Raw genomic sequence first — 26,867 nt, 5'->3', positions numbered from 1 at the left:
CATGGTTAAAAATGTGCTAGCATGAACTGTACCAACTCAAGGCAGCCAGTCTCACCCTTTGCAAGATGGCCATGAAATTCTAGCTGTGCTCTTTATTTCAGATTAACCAAGACCCTGTATCAGATAACTTTAAACACTGCTAATCAGATAGACAACTCCAAGGAAAGCACAAAAAGCTAGCTGAATGAAAATCTTAAGGGGCTATAATTCAACTCTACATAATTTCAGGTGTCCCTAAGTGACAATGAAAGCATTAGTTCATTTAGCTCAACTTTGCTGCAGCTGCAAGACTGATGGGAGAGGAGAAGGGGAAGGGTTGAAAATGCGTTAGAGCTGCATTTGAATGTGCTTATCTCTGAAATGTATGCCACAAAAGTTCCTTTTTCAAGTCAGGACAACAAAAAATATTTTCAATTTGAATTTCAGAAGGTCTATAAACACCATACAGAACAATGTTTGGACTTCTTTTTAAACTGTCTGCTAACTACCGTTATTCCATACTGGCATTTCTAAACCAATTAGTGAATTATGCTCTATGCAAAGCGTTGCTTCAGAAAAAGAAAATTTTCCTCAACTACAGTAACAAGTTTTAGAGGTTCCTCTATATGCACAGGCCTCTCTACAGCTTACACATGTGAGAAACACAGGTGTGCTGCATCCCAGGGACATGAAATCAGGCATTTGCAAGTAGGCACTGTTGCAGAAAGCATGAATGAGTTGTAATTTATCATATGCCTTGTTAAATAGAAATTATATTAAACTGAGTTCTATTTACTGTCTCCAAAAACTGGCACATGAAAATTATCAGAATGTTTAAGAAATGAAATAGTTTCCTGCACTTGAATCATGTTCAACCTATATCTACATCATTTAGTATTACATGGGTTTATGACCAATCCTGCAGACAGAAGACACTAACTGGCCACTGCTCAAGGCCTGCTAATATTGGCTGTCTTTCACAGTGCTCTCATTTGATCTAGTTGGTGTCACCTGCCTCAGAATTTCTTCAAAATATAGTTGCCTGCCACCATTTACTAAGGAATGAAAAGGGACAATGAAGAATGACTGTCCTCTCTCCTGATGCTTAGAACTAAATGTAATTTCAAAGTAATACTTCTATTAATGTTAACATTTTTATCAAATAGAATAATTATATTTTTATATTTTTTCTTTTTAATAAGAATGGCATATAGCAATACATACAAATCCATAAAATAGACAATACTGTTCAGTATCTCAAATTGGGTTTTAACAAATTTAGCCATGTTAAGGATCGGGAACAATACTTCTTGTTTGCTAAATGTGCTAAGATATGTATAAACAGAAAACTCACTGCTCCTATGAGCAGAGAAACATCTAAACAGCAAAATATATTATCAACATAAATGGTATGTCACACGGTAATTCCTATAACCAATGAACATAATATGGTACACAGCAGCTACTGAAGTAATGAAGCACCTATTAACTCCTCTGAAACTACATTGCTCTCTGTAGTACTCTGCAAAAAGAGGACTGTTTTTCCCCACCAATACTTTTTAACTTCTTTCAAATTGAAACCTAGCATGGTGTACAGTGAGATGACCACCTTTAAACAAGTAAAGAACCCAAGTTTTCAGGAACCGCTTGGATAACTAAACTGATACAACTCTTCTCAATGCAGTGGATTTACAGAGAAAAACTTCTGAGGAAAGGGTCAAATTACTCAAAAAGCCCCATAAATGATACCTTCAGCATACAAAACAATATGGAGAAGTTAATCATGGGAGAAAAAAGGCATAATGAACCCCAGAAGCAGTTGTTTGCCAGCAGGAAAATTCATAGTTAAAGTCTAAACTAGAGAGAACTATACCATACCTCTGGACGACTGAGGAATATTTCATCAAACAGACTCCTAGACTCCCTAAACTGGGCGTGCTAAGCATGTAAAAACAGAAAAACATAAGACAAATGCAACTGAAAAGCATTAAGTAAAAGCCATTCATTGCAACATACAAACAAGTCATTTAACTGTTAGTAATGTTTTTATGCATTTATATTGACCATTCAAAACTGACCTTGAGAATTTGAAAAGGAAAACATCAAAAGCCAGGGTAACTAATCCTATCACTACTGATGACATAGGGCTGCTGTAATTCTTTACTACGTTGAGCTATCTGGGAGCATTTGAAAGTAGTAAATGTTTATACACAATCTATTCTTGTAAGACAAGCTACACAAAAACTACAAAAACAAGTACTGAAAGTTTCAGTAAATGCTCAGTTTAGATTATTCATACAATCTGTGGATGCAGGGCCTATGACAAAGTTTTTAATGTGATCATATTAATATATTTTTTTTCTAAGATCCCTACATGATCTGGGGAAAAAATATGAAAGCTCTTTATTAAATGTGCTGCTTTTTTTTATACCATTTTCCTCTCTTTTGCTCAATGAGTAGGTTTGTAGCCTTCTTTACTAGCACACTTCAGACTATACAATGAGAGAATTAAGAGCTTCATGCATCACTCAAGGTAATAGAAGTACAAAGGACTTTTCCCAACTGCTCACAATTACATTGAAAAGGCAATATATCCTCATTTTACAAGAAAGAAACTAGAGGCACAGATCATAGCAGAGTTCACAGTGATAAGAGCACTAATTTCATAAGGCTGAAAATAAAAACCAAAAAACTTGCATGTTAAATCATTCGTATGTGTTTTGCAGTGTGTGATATACAAGTCAGATACTGCCTGCAGCTGTCACTGCTTGTGATCCCAAGGCAGCAAAAGTGAGAAAACAATTAACTACATAGCAGTCGTGCAAAGTTTAAGTCACTTATCTGTTCTTCCACAGGTATTCAGAGCTAAGGATCAAAATCCTTCCCCTCAAGATGGCAAACCATTACTCTAACCGTAACGTGACCTTTTACCACTATTTCGGTCATCTGCCAGATTAAGACAGTCTTATTACACAGTCTTAGTCCACCCCAGTATAAGTCCATCAGAGGTATTAAATAAAAGGGATTTTGTGGCAGTACCATGTGGTGATGTAATTAAAATGGCATTAATTAAAACCGCGCTAGCATATAATTTTAATATCATCTACAAAACCAGATTTCAGCTTCAGCATTTCTACTTTTTCCCCAAATCTCCACTTTGCAACCTTAATACCCTTTCTTTAATATAGCTTGTCTGTGTGCATGCATGTGCTTAAAATAAAAAACCAAAAAACAGAGCAGCAAACCAAGCAGGAATTCTATCAAACTTGAGATCTTTAGCAGTCAGCAGGACTGTGGCTTTTAGGTAAACTAAGTAGATTTCTGATACTAACTTAGTATTGCTGTTAAGTCTACAATTTTTTAGCCAATCTCTCCTTTGAAGGAATGATGGTGTGTTCCTACTGATTCTTCATCAGTAAAAATTACTGTGGTGTCAGCACCTAGTTCTTGCACATCAAGTTCTACTGTGTGGTTTGGAACAGCAGACTATGCAAGAGTTTACTTTCCACTTTGTCACCATATCCTACTCTCCTGCCTCTTAACTCCAGACTCCTCCCTTTCTGCTCCTCTTTTCTCACACACCACCTTCAGCTCCTTTCCCAGTACCACATTTTGTCCCCACTTGGGTTCCTTTCTCCACCAACCCCTGTTTATCCTTCTCCCTCCTGTTCCTTATTTAAATCTTACTGTACTTCCTCCATACCACTGCTCTCCATTCACTCTTGCCTTTACTTATTCTGACTCAGATCCATCCTCTCTGACCCCTGCCTGTGTTCACTTTGAGCCAGTTACCTCCTTGCTCAACCAAACCCAGACTTCTCTTCCCACATGTAAGCTTCAGACTCATTGTCCTTCTTCCCTCCACCTACCATTGATACCCATGCAGTTGCATCAAGTGGTTTTCCCCTTCTAATCAAAGGTCAAGAATAATAAAACTACTTCAGGGCACACCAGAAATCCCATTTCTCAGTTCCAGTGTTTTCACCAAAAGCAATCAACAGCAGTCATAAAGTGGATCTACTTCTAGTCCTGTAGTTCCACTCTGTTACAGGACTTTTGAGAATGTTCTCTGTGGACAGCACATCTGCAGTGCTATGAGCAGTCTAAACTTGTTCATGCAAGACAATCTCCACACATTTACTAAACTTGAAGGTGTACATATCACGTGTGGAAACTCATTTTTCAAAAACTTGTAATTTGGCCCAAACCAGGTAGATCATCTGAGGAAGGGCAAAAGATGTTTCTGATTCAGTGAACTGAACCTGTGAGAAACAGTTCTCCAAAGTAAAAAAGCTTAAAATGACAAGGCAAAAAACACAGATTGTTTTGGTTTTTTATCCTTAGTTTTATTCTTGAAATTGGCTGAACCCCAGCCTGAGGTTTTCCCTGTGAAATTCAGGTCATGGAACATTGCTTTTATGTCTGTAACTTTCACCTCACAAGATTCTAGACATACAAAGTTAAAAGCAACAGGAATGTTGCAAGAGTTGCACATGTCCTGTCTGAAGCATCACAGAACTAGTAATGGTATCCTAAAAGTTAAAGTTTGGGTTGCTAATGTTCCAAGCAAGTTTAAAGATTTATAATTTCAGATTGAAGGTTTATTAGTGACTAGTCACAGACTATTATTTCAGCAGAAGTTTTACTTACATAACAAGCAGTAAAGGACAGACTACATAGCATACATGCTCCTGATAAAACAGCTAAAGGCTTATAACTGGAGATAATCACCTTATAGGAAAAACCTGGCAAGTAACCAAACGTCCCTGGTTCCCTACCCTATTTAGTAAAACAGATTTGTGTAACACCTCCATTAGCAATGTTACACAAATGCACTTTGACCTTAGCTGGGCATACCTTAAAATGAGTGTTGTACACTGATCACTGCACAACAGTTAAGGAAGGAATAGCTTCCCACTGGGTGAGCAGAATTTTTTTTCCAGTCACAAGCATACTGCAGTTAGTAAGATTTTAAATGCATCTCAAATGCAATCACATTTGATCTCAAGGTGGACATTTTCAGTGAAAGCACTGGAAGCCTAATTTGGGTATAGTATGTTATGGCCAACACTACCAAACAGTAGAATTTCCACATTCCAAAACTTGGGAGGAAAACAAGAAGAACTTCACTTACAAAACTAACATTTAACACTAATTGCAGGTATCAATTTCCTATTTTGAAGACTGTATTCTTTATAATGTAAATTATTATAAAACTATAAATACTGAATATATACATACCTATTACTTAATTTACTGTTTACCCCAACTTGTGGTGGTGCTTTCCCTTTTTTAAGTACTTGGAACATATCTTTGAACTTAAATATAAAAGTTTTCATGGAGCAAACAACAGGAACCTTTCCTTCTAAAAAATATCTTCATTATTTGGGGTTTTGCGCTTTCCAGACTCTTCAAATTCTTCGTTTTCTCTGAAAATCTACTTTGTTTGGTTTTTGGGGTATTGTTACCATCTGAAACACTAAATACCAGCAATAACTACAAAATAACATTAGCGGTGGATACCTAATTAAAAGGTGATGAACTACAGGATAAACCATTAAAACAGGACAAAATTTGGCTTTTAAAGCTCTTTAGACAGCAGCTATGCCTTAGAAAAGGGTGAATATAATAACGCTTTTCATAGTATTTTACAATTAACATACACTATCTATACAAAACATAAGCATCTAAAATATTTAAATCACCAGCCCACCATTATTTTAATAAATAGGCTATAATATGGGCCCAATTGTTACAAATAATTAGATTAGCCTAACACATTCACAAACTGAAATAAAGCGGAACTGTATCACTTACTCGTTGGGCAACTTCTGCTGCAGCAGCTGCCATTGCTGCAGCTTTGGCCTTCTCTGCTTCATCGTAAGTAGGAAGAGAGGTAGCTACACTGTATGGAGGTGGTACAGGATAAAATTCATTGTGTGTTTCTGTTCAAAATAAAAGAGGTTATGTCTTTTCAAGCCAGAAAAATGTCAATTATTTTATGTTAATATTATTTTTTACATGCATATAACTACTGAGCTTTAAACTGTGTTTTTTCCAAGAGGCTGAAATTGTTGATATCTGTATTTCAAGTTCTTGGAAGTTTAAAAAAAAAACAACTTTATTTTTATAAAATAAAATAGTGAAGAGCTTGATGGTGCTTCTAGTTGCTACTCAAGGCAGAAACCTTAACCTAGATGCTGCAAGGAGACAACAAATTTATAAACAAGAAATTGTATTTGCTGAGTTACATCCCTAGGTGTTCCAACCAAATGCTTTTTATCAAAATCATACAAGAGACATGCACAGAAACACCTTTAAAAAAAGCTTTCCATTATCAACAGCAATTAGTTACTTAAGTCCAGTAATAATCATGCTGTATTTTTATTAGCATGGTCTTGTTGCTAACTCCAGCTGTTCTGTGAAAGTAATTTTTTTCCCCAAGATTTCAAATTCACCACATTCTTTTAAAAATGTTCCTCCTATCAAAATGGACCACAGACTTCATTGTTATATATTGAAACAGTAAAACATCATCATATATAATAGAACTATTAACAAAATTAATAAAAACAATTCAAAACACACCTTGATCTTGCTCCTACAGCCAGCAGTAGTTTGTAACAAGATTGCTTATGTGGCAAGAATTTGTGAGCACAGGTCATATGGTAAAAAGATTTACCAGCGCACCAACATAAAGATGTCACATATAGGAATAATTCTGCGTAGCAATATATTTGCTTAAACAGGGACTCTAATGTAGCCTGCTGTTCCAAGTCTCCCATACCCCAAAGAAAAGTCACAATCTCATGAGAAAGGGAGTAGTGAATAAATGGAGAAAAAGACCCCTGTTACTCTATTTTCCACGAGAAGTTTTATCAAGAGCCTTTAAAGCAAAATGAATCTTTTCATGGCGATACGTTCACCAAACAATGGCACACACTTAAGAAGTTCGAGTTTTGACAAATCACTGCTCTGTTGGACTTTTTTGTTGTTGGGCTTTTTTTCCCTTTTTTTTTTTTAAAGAGGCAATGAAAATTGCTAATGAGGTCTAATAATGGAGCACTACTCAAAGATGTAGATTAAATGTGGAACTGTACTACATGCAGACTTAAATAAAACCTATTATACTAATTAATGAACATTCATTTAGCCTAGTAATTTGGAACAATCATTGTAATTTAGAAGTGTGCTTCTTCTGAGCAAACCAGACAAAGAGCTGTGCATGAAAGCACAGCTTTTTACTGCAATTGTGTGTGTAGGACAAAAAACCCCCCACACCATACCGCAGCATCATACCACTTTGAACCAAATGCTGATTCATACACACTGCTCCCTGACAAGCTGTTATGTAAGAAAAATACCTGAGGTTGCAGCTGCTTCCACAGCTATGCTACAGTAAGGTGGAGGGGAAGTATCTGCTTCAGATAAGGCTGCTGTCTGGGGAATCTGCGTCGTCTCTGTAGACGTGGAAGGCTGCTCAGCTGCTGAAGACTCTGGGGGATCATCCTCATTGTGAAGCTTAGAAGGAAAACACACAAATTTCAGACACATTTAGGGAGTACTTTCCATGATAACCTAGTACTTGCAGAACGATCTTCAAAAAGAGAGTTTTCAAAAAACCAAAAATGATTAACAAAATGGCACATGACTACTTTAAGTAGTTCGGTTAAATCCCTTTAAGCAAACAGCTGAAAATAATCTTAACTGCCTTCTTCCCCCCTCCCAGAAATGGATTTATTTTCATCAGTGGTTTCTTCTCATCAGTGATGTTCAGATTCTTAAAAATCTGGGGTTTTTTAATGTTTACTATATATGGGAAAATGCTGACTATAAAATACTTTCTATTATATGAATATTTTAACATTATTACATCTTTTCCTTAAACATATTCATTAAATGTATCAACCTATTTTATAATACAACATGTAAGCAACACTATCTTTTATTGTATTAATATAGAAGAAATTAAGAAAATAAGACACATTTCTACTTCTGTAACTGGGATTTTTATACACTTGCATCTTGTCAGAGAGCTTCTCTGCTTAAATTCTAAGACTTCTCAAAATATTCTGCTTTTATTTACAGTCTGGAAAGAATCCTTTCCCTGTAAAACTTTAAGTTGCTGGTTTGGTTTTTTTTGTTTGGGGGTTTTTTATGCAGTTTTAAAAGGACATGCCCAGTTAAGTATATACAGAAATAAGAATTTGGACAATCAAGAGTGTTAGTTAAAACCTAAATTCAGATCCAGCAACTAATATTGTTTCTTAGAGAAGGTATGTTTTATTATTACAGCTAGAGAAGGTATTTTTGATTATTTTAGCTAACTTGATAGTGTTTAGAATACGAACCAAGCTTTAAGAAGGAAAAGTACTAACATTAAAGAAAAAAATGCTAGTTTCCTCTAGTGTAAACTACAAGATGCCTAGAAGACAATTACTGAAGCACCATGTTTAAACCCCAGAATATAAGATTAGTAAGACGAACAGACCTCAATAAAAATCCTGTAACTTCAAATCAGTAGTTTCTATGACACCCTACAGAAAAATATTATTTTCATTTCAGTAACAAAAATATTAAGAATACATCTACGTTAATTTCACATTAGGCAAAGTACAATCAGATTACTGAAAAAAGCACATTATGTGAAGAATGAACGCTAAATTCCTTGTTAAGTAGTGTAACATTCACACCAAAATTGTTTTGTATCCCAAAGTTCACAGAATGACTGAGGTTGGAAAGGACCTCTGCAGTCCATCTGGTCCCAAAGCCCTGCTCAGGCAGGGCCACATACAGCCAGTTGCCCAGGACCATGTCCAGATGGCTTTTGAGTACCTCCAAGGACAGAGACTCCACATCCTCCCTGGGCAAACTGTTCCAGTGCTCAGTCACCCTCACATTATTCAAAAAAGAGTTCAGAGAGAGCCTGGGAACCTCCTGTGCTTCAGTTTGTGCTCACTGCCTCTAGTCCTCTTCACTAGGCACCACTGAAAAGAGCCTGGCTCCATCCTCTTTGCACCCTCCTTTCAGATATTGATAGACACTGATGAGACTCCCACTCCGGACAGTCGCTTCTCCAGGCTAAACAGTCCCAGCTCTCTCAGCCTGTCCTCATATGTGAGATGCTCCAGGCCCTTCACCATCTTGGTGGCACTTTGTTGGACTCTCCCCAGTATGCCCAGGTGTCTCTTGTACTGGGGAGCCCAGACCAGGGCACAGCACTGTGGCCTCACTGTTGCTAAGCAGAGGGGAAGGGTCACCTCCGTCAACCTAATGGCAATGGTTTGCCTAGTGCTGCCCAAGATACCATTGGACTTCTGTGCGGCAAGGGCACAGTGCTGGCTTGTGTTCCAAGTTCTGCAGGTTACATACTCCATGCTTTTCTTTTTAATGAAAAGCTAAGGATAACAGCAGAATTAGAAGCATAGAAAACATTTCAACAGTAGGCAGGAAAATTGAAAAAAACAGTTCAAGGGAAAACCAAAAATGCTTCAAAAGAAGTTAGTGCAACAGAACAACTGCAGCACAATTTTCATATGGCTTCTACCACACTCTTCTCTTCATGTGTGTCAAATTAGAAAAAGTGATAAAGTTACTTGCTAAAGCATTTTTCATAATTTTTCAGGAGTCCCTCCAAATACTGCATTCAGACAACTATAGCTTAAAGGGTTTATCTATACGTATAAACTACATATATATGCACACATATGTAAGTATATATATACACACACAGGCACAATACACACAAGCACATATTAACCCCTATCAGTTCTATTGAAGGTGACACTGAAGGTTTTTGTGCACTGAGCAATCAGATCATTCAATGGCTAATCAGTGATCCAGAAGAAGTAGCAACCTCAGAAATATGCATAGACATTTAGGGTAATTAAGACCAAAGAAAACAAAACCACTTAAAAATAACCTAATATATTTAGGGATACAGAAAGCAAGTACCTCACCACAACAACCTGGTCTATGAGCAGGAGAAGTAAACCCTAGTTAATAGATTTCTGTCCATTACCTCCATTCTTCCTCTCTTTTTACTCTCCACTTCAATCACTGCAACTTTTTTCCCCTACTAAACCACAGTATGTGCTGTCACTGTCCTGAAGACACACAGATCCACAGCAGCTCATTGCTCAAAAAGAGTATTAGTACTCAAAACCCACTTTGCCATTACCAAGGAAATTAATTTTGTCTGTCTTATACATGCTTTCATGAAAGTTACCTTTCTCCAAATCATCTGTAATTTAATAACAGTTACAAACAGTGGATGTAACATGAGGATGGGAGAACACGCACATGAGACTTCTTGCTTTCAAAGACTAAGTCATTCAATTGTATAGCAACTGCAATTAGGAAACAGAAGAATTCCATCCTAAAGGCTCCATACAAAAGAGTCCCATTATGCCCTTTAGTCAAAAGGTCTCTATTTTGTATAGGACTCCCATTCAGGAACCAAGCATTTCTTGTCTACTATACAGATCTTTTGGAAATTCTGAAAGGCAGCAAGGTTATCCTAATGCAGCAACTTAAAGAAAAATTCTAAGACTCCTTACAGAATACCCCCATCATAAAAATAACAAGAAGTGGATTACACAGCTTGAGCGTTTACAGCTAGAATAATAAACACAAGTTGTTCCATGAACAGAAACCAGCTTTTGTTAGTTCTTGTTCAAGTGTCCTGTCTCCTAGCCTCACCCCAAGGCAGTAACTTCAGCTCCTCTCAGGGGACTCCACTGGGGTAAAACCCATACCAGAACAATAAATACCTACAACTGCAGCAGAACTTGCCCCAACAAGCTGGAAATTTTGCCTGTGCCAGCAGGGCAGACAGCACTAGTTATGTCATTTTGTCTTGTAGCAACTCTGCCTTGCCTTCCCAGGGCACCGATTCTCCTCTGTGAAGTCACCAATTTGCTTGAAACCAGTAGGAATCCAACTACCTTTGAGCCTCCCCCTTCCCGTTTAATTTTGGCTTATACTGGCTGGTAAATTTAGAAGTTATTTTTGGAGACAGTGGAAGAAGAGGCCTGACACTCTGCATAGGTTTCATTGCCATAGAAACCAAGTTAAAAACACTCTGAAGGGAACAGAAAACATCTGTTTCAAGGCATCACTTATGCTATGTACTTAAATGTTACCTGAAACAGCATTTAACAGTAAAAGTATAGAAATCATATCCAAGATTATTTTGCCCAGTTTTAAAATTAAAGGACTAAGGAAAACTCACAGTTCATCATCCCAGCCCCCTCCCAAGCCCCCAGTGAACCATTATATGGTAGTAGCAATACAGCTGTTTTTGCCAAGATTATGGTCAAAACAATTGCCACGACCTACTAAACTACCGACAATTGTAAATTAATACCTTCCCCTGCCCCCCACCCTCACATTTTAAAAGCAGGACAGACACATTTTTCTCTTCACATCTTGGTCTGTACACAGAGTATCTGGCTCCTATATAGGAGTTTTACAATCACAAAAAGAGAACACTTTGTTATTAGACATCTTAGTCTTGAATTGTTTATACAAGGATTTCAATCCCTGCTTTCACAGCCCTCAAACTACAGTACATTACAGGCTCAAAAGTCATGATGCTCATATTTTCAAGATATATCTATGTTAGGATACTTAAAATTACAAGTTCAATTCAGGAGCAATGGCTCTCCTGCCATCAATGACTCAAAATCCCACAGTAACCATTAAAGAGCATATAGTACAGGAAAACATTAGTTACCCTCACATGATTTTTAGCCTATACGATCTTCAGTTTCTTTCCCAGAAAAGTACTATAAAACAATGATTCACTATTTCATTTCAGAAGTTGCTTAAATCAATGTCAGACTTTTCAGCACCAAAATATCATGGAAAATACAGCTATCTTATTATAATTATTAATTAAATTATTTCTTTAAAGAAATACTGCATCTCCTCCTGCAATTTATTTCCTTAAGTTTGTAATTTTGTTTGTGCAATTATTTCCGAAGTAATCAGATGCAATGCCTGAAATCAGCTGACACCCTCCAAAGAACATGAACCGTAAGAAAGTGCTTAGTACAGAAGCCTTTACTGGGGGGATTGATGTAGATGATTTACTCTTTCAGTTTTTTAAAACAAAAATTTAAAACTGGGAGGAAGATCTCGTTCTCTACTTAACACTTAATTTACCTGCAGATAGTAATTTTGCCCAACCTACAGATGTTTGCTTTCTTTATTTGTGATGAACTGACTGTACAAGAGTGACAACATAGGCAGGTTACTAAAATATGCCAGTTTTTTAAAAAATCAGGGGAAAAGGATATAATAAGATGTCTTACGTCACCTATACCATAAATACACAAGATTAGAATGACGTTTTCTGATAAAGTGCACTGAAGTAGCCCACGCTAGCTCTAGTCATACTCATAATGTAACACGCAAACAGCACTCACTATTTCTGTTACCTGATTTTATGCACATTTCAAAAGCTGTTTTCCCATTTCATAAAATATGATTTACAGAAACCAATACATTATAAAATTACTGCAATATAATTAACTTCATCAGCATATTGCGAGCATTTTAAAAGACCTTCTTTATAAACATAAACTATTTTCATGCTATTTTTATCATTTCTTTAGTATAGCATAAAATTATGCACTGCCATATAGGGATAAAAAAAACCCAAACAATGAGCCAGCTTTCTTTTCCTGTTTCCTCTTATACCTCTATTACTAGCTTATCTTGACAAAGCCTGACTTTTAGGTAAGTTTTTGCGTATGTTTTAGTAGTGATGGTTCTGTCTGGACCAAAGACAGAGCTTCACAGCAATTCTCACCAGCAACCATAAATTACAAGTGTTTTTAATGTGCCCTCCTTTCTCATCTTTCAAATGTCACTAAATTTTTGAAGTCAGGCTCTTCCAGTTTTGACCTTAAACTGACCAGTTGATGGCTTCTTTCAAACTGCCTTAAAACAAATAAGTGCACAAAAGCTCTGTAATGCTGGACCTTGTATTCTGTGTTAAGTAGAAGCGTGGAGATGACCACATAGATCATGCAAGTTCAACCCTCATGTGCAAACCAGTCAGCTGACACACTTCCTCCAGAAAAAGCAACACACTCAGCAACAGAGGTTTACCATCTTCACTTTGTATAAGTTTACCCTTTGGTCTTCCACAGTCAGTTTTTCAGACTGCCAAAAGGTCAACCAAAAATATCCACTTACTGCAGCTTCTAGTGCTGGAGGGATGGATATGAAAGACTCATCTCAAGATTGCTGGTGCAATGCACAAAAATTATTCCAATGTTTCTGCATTAGATTCATTACATCTTCCATACTGGACATTTATTCCACCAAAATTCTATTGTAGTAAATATGAGAGGTGTAACCAACAGCATGCTATCATCTTCATTAAGCTTTCAGGAAGCTCCTTAGCTCTCTGTGTTACACCTGATGTTTCCATTTGCTGAAAAATTCAAAGGCCTTTTACACCTGCCTAGTAGTAGTGATTTGTAAAACTGTACTAAACTGTTCTCTACAAATGAGGCTTGAGACTGAGGCTCAATAGCAGAATTCTCTACCTACATAAAAATAATTTCACTTGAACAAATACAGGCTGTGTATTAAATGCTTGTTTTGTAACTACATTTTGCAGTTTTGAGCTTTAGTATTCTACAAATAGGTTTATTCATCTGTAAGCAGCAAAATATAAATCTAGGGATTTTCAAGGGAAAAAACCAAAGGAAATCTTGAAATAAAGTGTAATTCTGAACCTGTTATAAAAATACTTCATGTTGGAGACAGCTTTGACCTCTGTCTACCTATCTGTTGTTTCTGAATGACATCCAATAGTCTCAACAGCTCACACTATCAACTATTACCTTTTATTTTTAGAAAAACCCATAAAACTTATACCATCAACCCATTCAAATGCCATCATGCTAAGATCAATCAGCCTAATTTAGGTCACTAGCAGCCACTGAGCAATCAAAACTAAAACAAATAATCTGTAATTACACTTAGATAACAATTATAAGAGCAGAAGAGATAAATCCTCCTGCAAAATAAATATTTTAAATTTCCTGCTCATCAGGAAACAAACATAGCCACAATGGCCTTTGAAAGAAGTATTTCACAATTTTGTAAAATACAAGATTTCTTGAGGGGAAAAAACCCCACAAAACCACATTGTATTTTAACTTACTAGCTTTCTCCTCAGTATCAGTTTTTATCCTCTACCAATAAGGTAGTTTATAACACCATCATGCCTTTTCCTTCAAATGCCTGTTGTAACACCAACCTACCACGAACCTGTGCAGACCAACTAGTAGGAAGATAGTTATATGCAGTTCAGCACCAAACACACTCCTGAAACACAGTCCTGGCCAGAGCCACAACACTCCAGAGAAACACCATCCTCTAGAGATGGGGGAGCCTTCAAATTAATAAATACTAAAATACTAAGCAATTAAGCTTATAAGGTACCTCAGTACATTCCAGCACAACACAGAAATCCAGCATATTTAAGCTTTTTGCTTCTACGTATTTAAACTAAGTGATCAGATTTGATCAGAATTCCCAACTGCACAGAACAGATCCACGTCATTTTTTCCCCACCATCCCACCACTTGGCAAGCATCAGCTATCACATACCCAGATCTAGCAATAGCCCTTCATCTTTGTTTTTTTTATTGATGTATCTTATATTGATGCATAAAGTTTTCAACAGTAGTCAATAGGTTAGAAGGTCAAGGGTGCAAACTCTGCACTAGAAGCAAGAAAGCAGAACAGAAGTCCATTGCTGCCGTACCACAGCTGTGTAGAAATACCAAATGTGTCTGCTAAATAAGGATTAGGTACCATGGAAACCCACAACCTCTGGAGGCAAACTTCTACCGAAAAGATTTACCAGAGATTTATACTGAATATTGTTGGAAAGTATGTTGCAGCATAGTGTTTTTTCTGTCAAAGGGAGACTCCTCAGGTTAAATTTAAGTGATCAATAGCAAATGAAAGTGTTACACATGCACTTCACTTAAGCGATAGTTAAATCATTTTAGTCAGTTCTCTTCAACTAGGGATCTTTAACCTACTAGATTTTTCAAGTGCTTTTTTAAAGACGGTTATAAGCATGTCAGAAAAAAAGAAAAAAACCCAACCACCCTAAACAATGGTGAACATGAATTGGTGAAAGAAAAAAAGTAAAATTATTATGTATATGTATGTGTACAGATAGATATATAGATATATCTCTCCATCCCAATGGCTACTTTACATATAACATTTTACTTGCTCTTTCATTTTTTGTTGACTACAATCCAGATTTAAACAATTAATTACACATTTAACAGCACAACGTACACATTTGCATTCATTCCCTATGACTTTTAAGACACCTTTTCCTTCCTGTCCCCCACATTTACTAATAGCTCTACTTTTGCTTTTAAGGACAGTAACATACCATGTGTCAATATAAGAAGTCTTCTAGAAAAATAAATATTCTGAGACTAATGCTACTAAAAAAGTAGTGTTATTCTTGAAAATATAGCCATCTCTCCCCACTTATGTTTTTTAGGTTTCTTCTCTCCTAAAGAATTCCTCAGAAATAACTCTGAACACTGGAATTTTGGTATGATCCAAACAAATATATGCTTCATATTTGTTGTAAAATTATAAATTGCCCATGGTTTCCAAGAGTTTTTCCTACTGCATTGTTACAGAAATTAATCATGACATTCACAAACAAAAACCTGGTATCTCAAATACTAATAAAGACTATGGCTGGGACCAACATTTTTCAAATCCTGAAGCATGGATACAAAAAATATTTCTAAAAAAAAAGTTTGTAAAAGCTTACTCTAGAGCTTGTACATAAGGAGGTACTGCAGCTCTGATCTACTCTAGAATTTAGAAGTTACTGAAAAGATTACTATGTAGCCTCCTATTTGTCAAATGGTAACTTGAGAACAGCTTGAGAAACTGGTTTAAATTCTATAAACAAAGTACAAAATCAGGCTCTCCTCCTTGAGTGCTTTCTAGTTAGAAGAGACATACTAATTAAACAGAAGTTTGTTACTGAGACCAGCAGTCAGTCTAAGGAAGTGTTCCATCTCCAATACAATCACCAGGAGATACATGGACAGCACACAAGCCTTAGTCACTTATTTGCCATCCATTTTCTTCAGACTCCCCTGACATTCACAGCTGTTATATTATGGCTGGTAAAGTATCCTTCTCTGCCTGTTCCATTTGCATGTTATGGATTTGATCCATACAAATTTGTGTTCCTGAATCTGCTAATAATATCTGCCTCAATCTTGTGTATTAACAAACTGTGTATGTTCACTTCTCCTTGTGGTTTTTCTTTTCCTTGATTTAAACCAAACACCGGCGAGCGCTCCCTGGTTTTACTGTTGCACAATTTGGTGAATTACAGCTCCACAACTGCTTTATCCACTGCCTTGGCAACTCTGGATCACTTCCATGCCCCACCACCCAGTTCAGACACCACTTTTAAGACCTGCTTCCCTTTAACTTCTGTAGCTCCTCTATAAGCTCTTCTTGTGAACGACCAAAAATGCATACAGCACCCAACAAGCGAGCAGGTCCCTGGTTTAATACAATGATGCTTTCTGTTCATTCTCACTATCTTCCCTGATGATAGACAACATTTTATCAGGATTTGTTGGCAGCTGCCACTAACAGCTTCAGCAAACCGTCAGTGACAGCTCCAAGAACTGCAAGTCAAAAAGGTCTTATCTTTACTTATCAGCAGCTTTATAGAGTCAGTACAGAAAGCAGATCCCAGTCACTCTAAAGTCACATAGAACATACAAGACATATAAACTGTAAAAGCCGAGGGAATAGGAAAGCCTGTAAAATTAGGAAATGGACAGGGCCATCACCAAAAACAAACTCAATATTCAGTAGTTAGTTCCAGCTTCCATTTTAGCCTACATTCATCTGGGCTGAAAAACTCAAATGTGATTGAAAAAGCTGAATATTTCTCTAAATATATTATTCGTGTTTCACTTAGAGGCCCAAGTACAGTAGGAAGGCTTACGCACAAAGCTTCCTAATGAAGACAATGGAGGAGGATGCTAAAAATGGCAAATTCATTATGCAAGGGGAGGGATAAAGAAAAAGAGGAGTTTCCTCCTGGACAAGTATCATGGAAACTGAACTGCAAAAGCAGTACACAGCTTCGCCTTAAGTCCCTGATTTCAGAGAAGCAGGAAAAAAAGAAATCAAGCTTGTGTCTCCTATATCACATGTACTTACGCGTCCTTGAAAATTCTGCAGGAAAACTCTAAGAAAAACTTCAAATGTCTCAACTTTATTGACAGCACAGTTTTATTGCTTGCGTACTTGAATAAAGCTAGTCAAGCAGAAGAATTTCCTACTCAATAGTACAGAGTAGCCCAAAATGAAATAAATAATTAATTACATAAAATATAGATCAGAAGATATTATTAATCAATAAGAGCAAACATTCTCGATTTTTATTAGCAGGTCAATTGTGCCTGACTTTCAGCGTAACTCATTTTCTTAGTAACTGGAAATGGAGTATTCAAGCTCCTCAATTTACAGAGATAACACGGAGAAATTTAAACAGCTTAAAAAGCCCACACACATACAAAACACCAGCTGAACACATTTATTGTGCATTGCATCCAGAAGAACAGGCTCTACTGAAGAGATTCTCATTTTGATTTGCAGTCTTCTTTCTCCTCCATCCACTATGGGATTCACAGGTTTAATATAGTTTAGTAGCAAAGACAAACACAACCCACGCAACAGCAATGAACATTAAAGGCCCTTTCTTTGAAAAATGTATGTTTATGTCTCAACAGATAGTACTGAGTTTTTTCAACCCTACTGTTAAAGAGTGCCGACTAAGCACTTTGAAACAAACATACAAAATATGTGGCCCCAAGGACAGTTCTCTGGACCCTGCAGTTGCTAGACAGATGATGCACACACCTGGAAGCAGGCGCTTTCCAGCAGGCTGCTTGATTATAAGGCAGATAAGCAAAACAACACCACAAAAAGCGGCAGTCCAGGAAGCAATAAAGGAACACGGACCCCATCACTCATCATCAGTTGTGGCCCAGCACTGCAAGGCTTTAGCGGCCTGCTTGTTTGTTCAAATTATGAACTCTCATTCTAGAATTTGGAACAGGTTTTTAAGAGTAAACAGTTTGTGCAAGTCTTTTTCCTGATAATTTATTCTATGCATTTGATGCAAGTCAGTTTTGTGACCCCAAGTCTGCAGTTTCAATTAAGTCTTAATGCTTCAGTATATTCCTTAAAAATACTTTTAAGTACTGTTCCCCTTAAATTCAAAAATATGACAACTAATGCGAAGTACCATGGTCAAAATGGACAACTGGCTTCAGTATCACCCAAAACTCCTATCCCAATTGCCTCATGCTTTACCAAAGGCATTGTTCAAAGATGACAAACGTGAACTATACTAACCACAACCAAAGCTTAAACATAAGCTTGTGCTACTTTACCAAAAAAAATCCCAACAAACCCAAAACAAAAAAAACCAAACCACAAAAAAACACCAAATGTATTTTCTGCAGTAAGGAGATAACCGATACTGTAAGCATCCCCTTGTTAACAACCCTTCCTCAAGTCTGATCTACCTAAACTTTTCAGATTAATCAGGGAAAAGCAAAATTAAATTCAATACTTCAAGCTTCATATACATCTTTACCAAGGACATGATTCTGACCTCTCTTACAACAATAATCAGTCAGTATTAATAGGATTACTGTCAAAAGGTAAAATATTGTTCAGAGCTAAAATGATCAAACTGTGTTAAATTACCATTCAACAGTTGGGAGACCAAAATTTGTTGTTCTTTTTTTTTTTTCACTGGAAAGCCACGTTTTACAAGCAGAAAGATGACAAATCTCTGCCAAGCACCTGGAACAGTAACTCAAGAAAAATGGGATTACAAATGGAAACCAAGTAACATATGGGTTATTGACCAGATTTTCTTGTGTCTACGCCACTCAAAGTTTTCTAAATCATTCTGTCCATTACACACACAGTTGGAGGAGGCACAGCCAGGGATGGCGTTGGGGAATTACTCAATGTTTTGGCTGTAAGTGATTAAGTTAGACTGTACCAGTTTTAGGTTAATCTTAGTGTACAATAATGGAAATTACGCTTAAGTGGAATAAACGCTTAAATGTTAAAAGGGAAATATATTTTCCGCTTTCACTGTAAATCTCAAAGCCATAAGGCATCCGCATCCTGACATGTGCTGTAAGCCCCAGTTGTGCAAGTCTGAAATGACTTCAACACAAAACAGGGTTCATCATTTTCATTAAAAACACAGCTGGCAAAGGGGGTACCCACTTCACTAAACTCAGCTAGCTGTGACAGCACTTGCCCAGGAAGTGGGAGACCTAAGCCTGCAGCAGCTCAAACCCACAGTCCTGACTGTGCAATAGCTCAGTTTCAGTAGGAAGAGTTAGCAGTGCCTCTCCGACCTAACAAGTGGCCAATTTTTCATTCTTTTTTTACTCATAAGCTATTAAGGTTACTTTTCTCCTCTGATTGGAAATAGCTTGCCTAATGTGGCTGTACAGGTATACATCCAATTGTTCATTCCCCTTTCCAAAGTAGCCAACACACCTGAAGATCAGGAGGTTTGAAGCTATGAAACACAATACAATATTCAGATTTGTGACTGTAAATTAGGCACTGAGGTCTTGCAAAGTTAAGTGTAATGACATTACCAGTTGCCACATCTTCCTTGTTTTGTCAACACTGTCACCAGAAAGAAAATTTCAAAATAAGCCTAGAATTAGCCATTTGTCATAAGTAACTAATTTTCCCCATCTGGAAGACTGCTATTAAAATTTTATATTAACATAGCATTTGATCTCCTTCTCTGGAGGCATTCAAAACCCACCCAGATGCAATTCTGTGCAACCTGCTCTAGGAAAACCTACTTTAGCAGGGGGTTGGACTCAGCCTCCTGAGATCCCTTCCAACTCTGACCATTCTGTGATTTCTGAGACTATCTTGATGTGGTTTCCACCACATTCTTCAGACACAAACAAGCTGAGAAGAGTGCTTACAGTTTCTCTTTTTTAAAGTTGCATGAAAAAAGCACCTAGCTTGGCAACATCACAGCTGACTTCTGCTAAGAACTGTCCTATTTGAAGGTATTCTATTCCTGTTACTGAACTTCTGCTTTTTTAAATAGGATTAGAAGACTTACTAGATGCAGCATGCAATACCTGCCACAGCCTGAAGTTGTGCTTTTACGTTACATGACTTAGCGTCACTGCACAGATCAGGCACACCTCTCTTTTGGTTTTGTGTGTCTTTCAAGAACCAAAAAACCCCACAGTTTCACAAGATTGGCTCAGCCACACCAACAGCTTGCTGCCACCAAAAAGGACAGTCCTGTTCCTGTCCTCTCCTCCTGCACTGCCCTTGTGCAGACTCAACCTTAAATTCTGGCCTAACAAGACCTTTGGAGAAAAACCTGAGTATAGCAATCCAGGTACCTTCTGCTGGTTTTTACTACTCCTTTTGTTCAGTACAGTAAAACTGGTGTCCTGTAACGCTAAACCAGTTTGTATGCAACTACCTTATGTCCCTCTGTGCCCACGCCAAAAAGAAAACTACCTACACGGCACAACCTGTGCCCACATAAAGAACCAGGAAACTATTCTAACTGCTGTTACTCCCCCTGTACCAGTAAGCCACCATTTCTTCCTGTGAATCAGTTGTAGAGCTGTGTGTTTTATCTGTGGCCCTCTGACAGAGATCCAAAAAACAGACCGTGATGGCAATACACTAAGTTAAATTACCCTACTTTAAATTTACGAAGAGGAATAGACAGAAAGGATTGTACCTGTCTGGTATCTCATCACCTTGACTTAAAAGAAACATAGCAAGAGATCTGAGGTTTATTTCCTTGCTCATGTAAGACATGAAAGTACTTAGAAACTTAAATAAAAATTGAAAAAAATGTAAAACGTATTACTTGTTAACCATTACCTGCATCACTACTATATCTGCAAATGTACCTCAACATTCACAACTCTTCTGCTTCATTTGTGGCAGAATTCTTCATAAAAAACAGGAAAAAGTGTGTATAAAAATATTAAACCTATTCATTGAAAAAAAAAAACCAAAACATGTTTAATACACAAATTTGTCACATGTAAAAAAGTTAGAGAAAAATTAAAATTTAAAATATTTCATTATTAAATTCCAAAGAAAAACTGAGATGCAAGGATAGCCCATTGTTTGAAAGTGCCATTTACCTCACTTCAGAAGATTCTCATTTGCCCTTCTACACTATTAAAGGTGTTCCATGAGCAAAAAGCCAGTGCACTGAAAAATTTTATCTTCAATGATTAAGAGGTTCATATCTCTATCAGCGCAACCAACACATGCAAACAACAGTAACACTTATAATTTCAGGCATCTTTACTCAGTATTTTTCAGTATTATAAACAGTCCCCTAGATAAAGTATTTTATCTTCCAGTTACAGCATCACCACCAGATCTGTGGAAAGCAACAGAATTTCCCTATCGTAACCTAGTTCGTTCAGCAACACCAATTACATAAGAGTTCTCCAAAGGCAATACATACTATAGAAAACATGCTAAATATAAGCTAGGAGTCTTATATCAAGGTGTAGAATAAACAGTACTTGGGGCTTTATTTGCCAATCACTATTAGGCTCAGCCCTGTGAAAAGAAAGAATGGAGGAAGATATTTTTCTTTGTGCACACTTCCTGTGTAGGCTGACTTTCATGTGTTTGAGACCTACAATGACAACTTGACTTCAATTAAGGTTTTTAACCAAATAACATTGTGAGACAAAAGAGTCAATGACAACGGAGTTGAGATACAGAAAATTAAGCATTACCTGAGATAATTCTAAAACTATTCAAAATATATAGCATTATGCAGGCAAATAGATTGGAATAAAGTGTTTACAGTGGCAATTTTCATCTCTTAGCCCTGTTTCTAAAAAGCACACACAATTTATATTCATACAAGATTCACATACTTTTTAAAAATCACAATTTCTTTACCCCTGTAAAGTGCTGTACAACAGCAGGCTGCCCTTGCATCACATCACTTACAAACCCCAGCAAACGCAGGTGCTACAGTGGCATGACAAGTTCAGTGACAGCTAAACTGACATCCATGTGGACTGCTCCATCTGTCCTGGTTTGCTACCTACCCATTTTATCACTTACCTATCTAGCTCTGACCACCCTATAAGTAAAAGACTGATGACTACTTGACTATACTATACACTATATATACACTATAACTTGAGTTATAGTGATAACTCAAAGCCTTAATTAAGATAGACTGGGGGGGGCTGTGAGTTGATTATAATTCTTAAGCAGTTCAGCATGTAAGTCCTGCAGCCTTCAACAGGATTTCTGTGCCTAAATCACTCATACGCACGTGAAGTCTTTCGTCATGACTCAGTTACCTGGAAAAAATCACATTTCACAGAAAAAAGGCCATCTCGAGCTTCAGTACTTAGTTGCTCACCCAGTTTTACCCACCACAGAAAACAATTGCATTTCTTTTTTCTTTGTTTCGGTATATATTCACAAAGCATCATTCAAATTCCTTTTTCTGCAAACCAGCTAGACTAGGAGCAGACATTTCAGGCAAGATAGTAATGCACAAATTAAGGTCAGATAACAAAGAGCTAGAAGGTAAAAAGAATCAGGAGAATGATCACTGAAGAATTTTTCTTATAATTTTTCTAAAGTTGATGCCTTGGACCCCTTATCCAACAAGTAGTACAGAGGAAGAAAAAAAAAAAACAACCCTAACAATAAGGAAATTATACAACTGACCTGACTATACCTGTAATGAATGTAAATTTTAAAGCATGTTTACCAACAGCAGGACTGCAGGGTGCAGGTGACTAAGGGGGGGGGGGGGGGGGGGGCGGGGGGGAGGGAGTGAGGAGGGGCGGGGAGGAAGTAAAGCAAGCCAACAAAGGTTGGCTAATTTACTTCTGATGTCATATTCCTGCAGGGAAGCATGACAAATTCTTACCCATCAATTAGCTGTCTTTTTGCCCTACGAAGACAGGACAAAAAAGGATGGGCAGAATGCAATACAAATGACAATGCCCAAAGCAGATAGTTACGTAATGCTGATGTATTGCCTCTTTGCCCACACTTTGCTGCAAATCCAAGTACCGGCTTTTTAGCAGTTGCCTGGTTTGAACATTTTTTAACTACTTTTTAAGTAAAACACAGATGCACAAGAAAGAAAAAGATGCAGAAAGAAGCTTTAGCGCTACTTCTGACAGATAAAAAACAAGAGAAGCTGAGAGTTATCTTTATGATCAGACTTTTTCTATTTCATAAGAAGTTATGAAACTGCCTTTTTGTGCTAAAGTTCAAAATTAAATTGCATTCCATCCTTATAGTCTTTTCGTTTAATTTACTGGAAGAAACCACAAATAAAAAGAGGCAGCAGTGAGATAGCTCCTTTAACTTCACTGAAATGCTACTGTTAGTGCCAGGAACAGAAATGCAAGTCAGTAATTCTTTTGATGATAATTCTTTCTACTTAAAAGAGAACTTGCCCTGCATACAGCAAAACAAATCAGTGAGAAGTAAAAGCATAATGGCAACAATTGAAAAAAAAGTGGTTTACTGTTTGGGAGCCCGGGAGTGGGGGGAAGACATACAGTGAGCATATCAGAACCAGTCAGATTTCATAAGCTTAGCATTAGGGAGTGGGATGTTCACAAAACTAATGTGATTTTAGCCACGTTAAGTAGTATTTTTCTTCTATATTTTGTCCTTAAAAATCAGGACACAACCGTAAAATCTGCAGTAATCTATCGTTTTCTACTTATCACAGCTATTGTGTAAGCAAATACACCATAACATTTAAGATCACATGCTTGAATAATCAGGTGTAAAAAAGTATATCTACAATTACCTTGTTCCTTCCATTCTCCAACCCGACACAGTAAATAAATAATGCTACAAAAATCTCAATGTCTAGCAGTCAGATGTAACACAGAGAAGATAAAACAACACACTCTTTCCTATTGGACAGTAATCAGTAAGGTTGTATTTTAAACTCTAGAGTCCATCACAGATTAAGAAGCACTTTCATTGTGACTTACAACAAATTTAATGGAACTTAATGTGCTGCAATTGCTAAGGCTTCAGAGAACACTTCCGTAACAAAATTCAGTGCCACAACTGACCACAAAGTTTAATATACATGGGGAACTAAGTAGGCCAACTCCTGCCGTTGAATATTTAGATTACCCATTTTGAAAGGCTGCACCAAAGAGCACTTACCAAGTCAGGCACCAGCACAATTGCTGGAAATTCCTAATCAAATATAACATAAAAATATTAAAGAGACAAATTATTTCTTTGTCCCATCTTACCATGTTTTTCTCTACTCCTCTGAGTAATCAAATTAAAATTTCCCTTATATTTGTCTGAAGTTTAATAGCATATACTTTTAAGGCCTTTTAAATCATACCCAGGTTACTTCAGGCCTCGGTGAAGACAGTGTTTGCGGGCTCTTAAGAAAGCGCTCTGCCAACATTTTCATTCTCCATTGCAAAGAAAAAAGAACAACTTTAGGACTTCTGTTGACTCCAGGTTATGGCAGCATGGTGCAGGAAAAGAAGTGTGCTAGAAAGCACTGACCTGTAAAGCACTTGGCAACTGACTAGCATCCTAAAGACATATATCACTCCCAAAGAGTCACAGTGTGCTAGCTGTATTCATCAGCTATATGACAATCTCAGTGTATAGTCATCCAAAGGCATACAAAAATTTCCCACATTGTAAAACTATCAAAAGAAATATTCCAAACCTATTACAAGGGTTTTCATATATTATTTTTTTTAATCATAACATAGGAACAATCTGAATATAAGTATCAGGACTTAGTACTACATATGTACAGAAGTAAATGTGATCACTTCTGTGGACACTGTTTTCACTGCCTAAGCCGTAAAATACAAACATTAAGCCAAATAATTCAGGATTTGGCTAGAATACTGTAGTAGAAATCTGAAGTACCAAAGACTTCAGACTTCTGTAGTATATCCTTACATACACAGCAAAGCCACGAAGTACAAAGGACTGAAGGATAAAACGGACACTTTTGAGGAGGCTGACTGGACCCAAGTCATTTTTGTGACCAACTGTCAGAAAAGCTTATGTATTTTGACTGTAATTGGCTTGCAAGTAATGACTGTTAAGGTTAGTATAATTAACATTAAAGTAGCGCCTGTAAGAAACAAGCAGTACAATTTGGGCAGGAGGAAGATCTCTGCATCATTTATTTCTGTAGTGAAGTTTGGGAAGGAAAGAACAGCCGTTTGAACTGGACTCGGTGAACTGCAAGGCACCGAAGGCTGTTCTTCAGTAGGACAGCGCGCTCCCGTGCGCTTGTGCGCGTGGACAGACACACACGGAGGCTGGCCGAAGGTCAGCCTTCCGCGGCTTACAGCCCCCTGCATCTGAACTGCAGGAAACCTGCGTGCACGTGTAAGGGTATACACACGGGCTTAAAGATGACAACACAAAACCACGCACCACGCTCTATCCCTGTGCCAGAGAGCTACGAACTATGAAAAATAACCAGGTGTTAGCGCCGAAACGCCGCTTCGCTCCCAGGCACGTCCTGACCTGCGAGAGCTAACCCTACCCCCTCCCGACCTCCGCAGCCAGGCCGCCGCGAACCGCCGTCCGGCCCCGGCTCCGCTGCCCGGCGGGGCCCGCCGCCCCCTCACCAGCGGCGGACGCTCGGGAAAACCCAACGCCCCCGCCCCCGGGCCAGGACCAACCGCCGAGGGGCAGCCGGAGGAAGGCAAAGGGGGGCGGGCAAAGGCGGCTTCCCGTGCAGGCCGGCAGCGCGGCCGAGGTCGGGCGTCAGGGCTACGGGGGGGCAGTGAGGGGAGGCGGCGCCCGCCGAGGCCGCGCCGCCCGGGCAAGGCCGGGCTGTCAGAGCCCCGCCGCCGCCAGGGCAGGGCTGGGGACGGGGCCGCGCGCGGGCCCTTACCGGCGCTGGAGAAATGCCAGGGGGTCCCTGCCAGACCCCCCCGCGTGGGAGCCGGGAGCTGGGGGGTGGGGGAAGGGCGCCACGCTCGCCCCCTTCCCCGCGCCGCCCCGACCCGAGGGGGCGGGGGCAGGCGAGCGGGGCCTCGCCGGGGACGCCGCACTCACCACTCGGTAGCGGCTGGCGGGCTGGTGGTGATCCATCCTGGCCGCCCGCCGACACGCACAGCCGCAGCTCCTCTGACCGACCCCGCGTCCCTCGGCCCTTCCCCCGCCCGCTCGACCCGAGCCGCCACCGCCGCCCCGGCCCTCCCCCGCTGCGGCCGCCTCCCGCCCACCCCGACGGCGGAGCCGGCCCCGGCCCCGCCCCGCCCCGCCCCGCCCCCGCCGAGGGAGGTGCCTGGCCCGCCACGGCCGCTCTCGGCGGCGGGAACGCCCGCTCTCCGTGACGTGCCGCCGTGTGCGTGCTCGGCAGCGCGTGCCTGGGCCGTCGGGGGCGGGCGGTGGCCGCCATGTTCTCCCGGCGGCGGAGGGCGTGCGGCGTCGCTGGCGGCTGCGGGGTGGGAGGCGCGCGCCGCGTTCTTCCCCCGCCCGTCGCCCTGGTGCCGCTCCTTTCCCCGTGTTTCCTTCGCGGGTGCTGAGCCCCCTGTCTCCCCCTGCGGTTTCCCGCCTGTGGCATTGCCATCTTTGCTGCCGCTGCTGAAGGCGCTGAGGGTTGCTGCCTCCTGCCGATGCAGTAGGCCGAGGGCTGTGAGGGGCCCTGGCTCTGCTGCAGGCCTGCACGTTGTGCTGACCAGAGCTTGTCGGCTGGCCGTGCTGGCGGCCGTCCTCCGCCTATT

General features: G+C 39.2%; 1 protein-coding gene across 2 annotated transcripts in view; it reads right to left on the bottom strand.

The window, feature by feature from the left end:
* Nucleotides 1-26,340, bottom strand: part of NDFIP2 (Nedd4 family interacting protein 2) — a 47,492-nt gene extending 21,152 nt beyond the window's left edge. The window contains exons 1-4 of one of the 2 annotated variants that reach the window (XM_055701918.1): nt 26,197-26,340; nt 7,344-7,500; nt 5,797-5,924; nt 1,858-1,917 (exon numbers count right to left, since the gene is read on the bottom strand). In XM_055701918.1, coding sequence (XP_055557893.1) covers nt 1,858-1,917; nt 5,797-5,924; nt 7,344-7,500; nt 26,197-26,232 — 381 coding nt within the window. In that variant the 5' untranslated portion in view covers nt 26,233-26,340. The remainder of the gene's footprint in view (nt 1-1,857; nt 1,918-5,796; nt 5,925-7,343; nt 7,501-26,196) is intronic. The other variant, XM_055701919.1, reaches the window with a different exon arrangement.
* Nucleotides 26,341-26,867: the final 527 nt, after the last annotated feature.

Source organism: Falco cherrug, chromosome 2, assembly GCF_023634085.1.
Source record: "Falco cherrug isolate bFalChe1 chromosome 2, bFalChe1.pri, whole genome shotgun sequence".
NCBI classification, from domain to species: domain Eukaryota; kingdom Metazoa; phylum Chordata; class Aves; order Falconiformes; family Falconidae; genus Falco; species Falco cherrug.
Note: the sequence above shows the minus strand (reverse complement) of the source record. Positions and strands in the feature narration are given on the sequence as shown.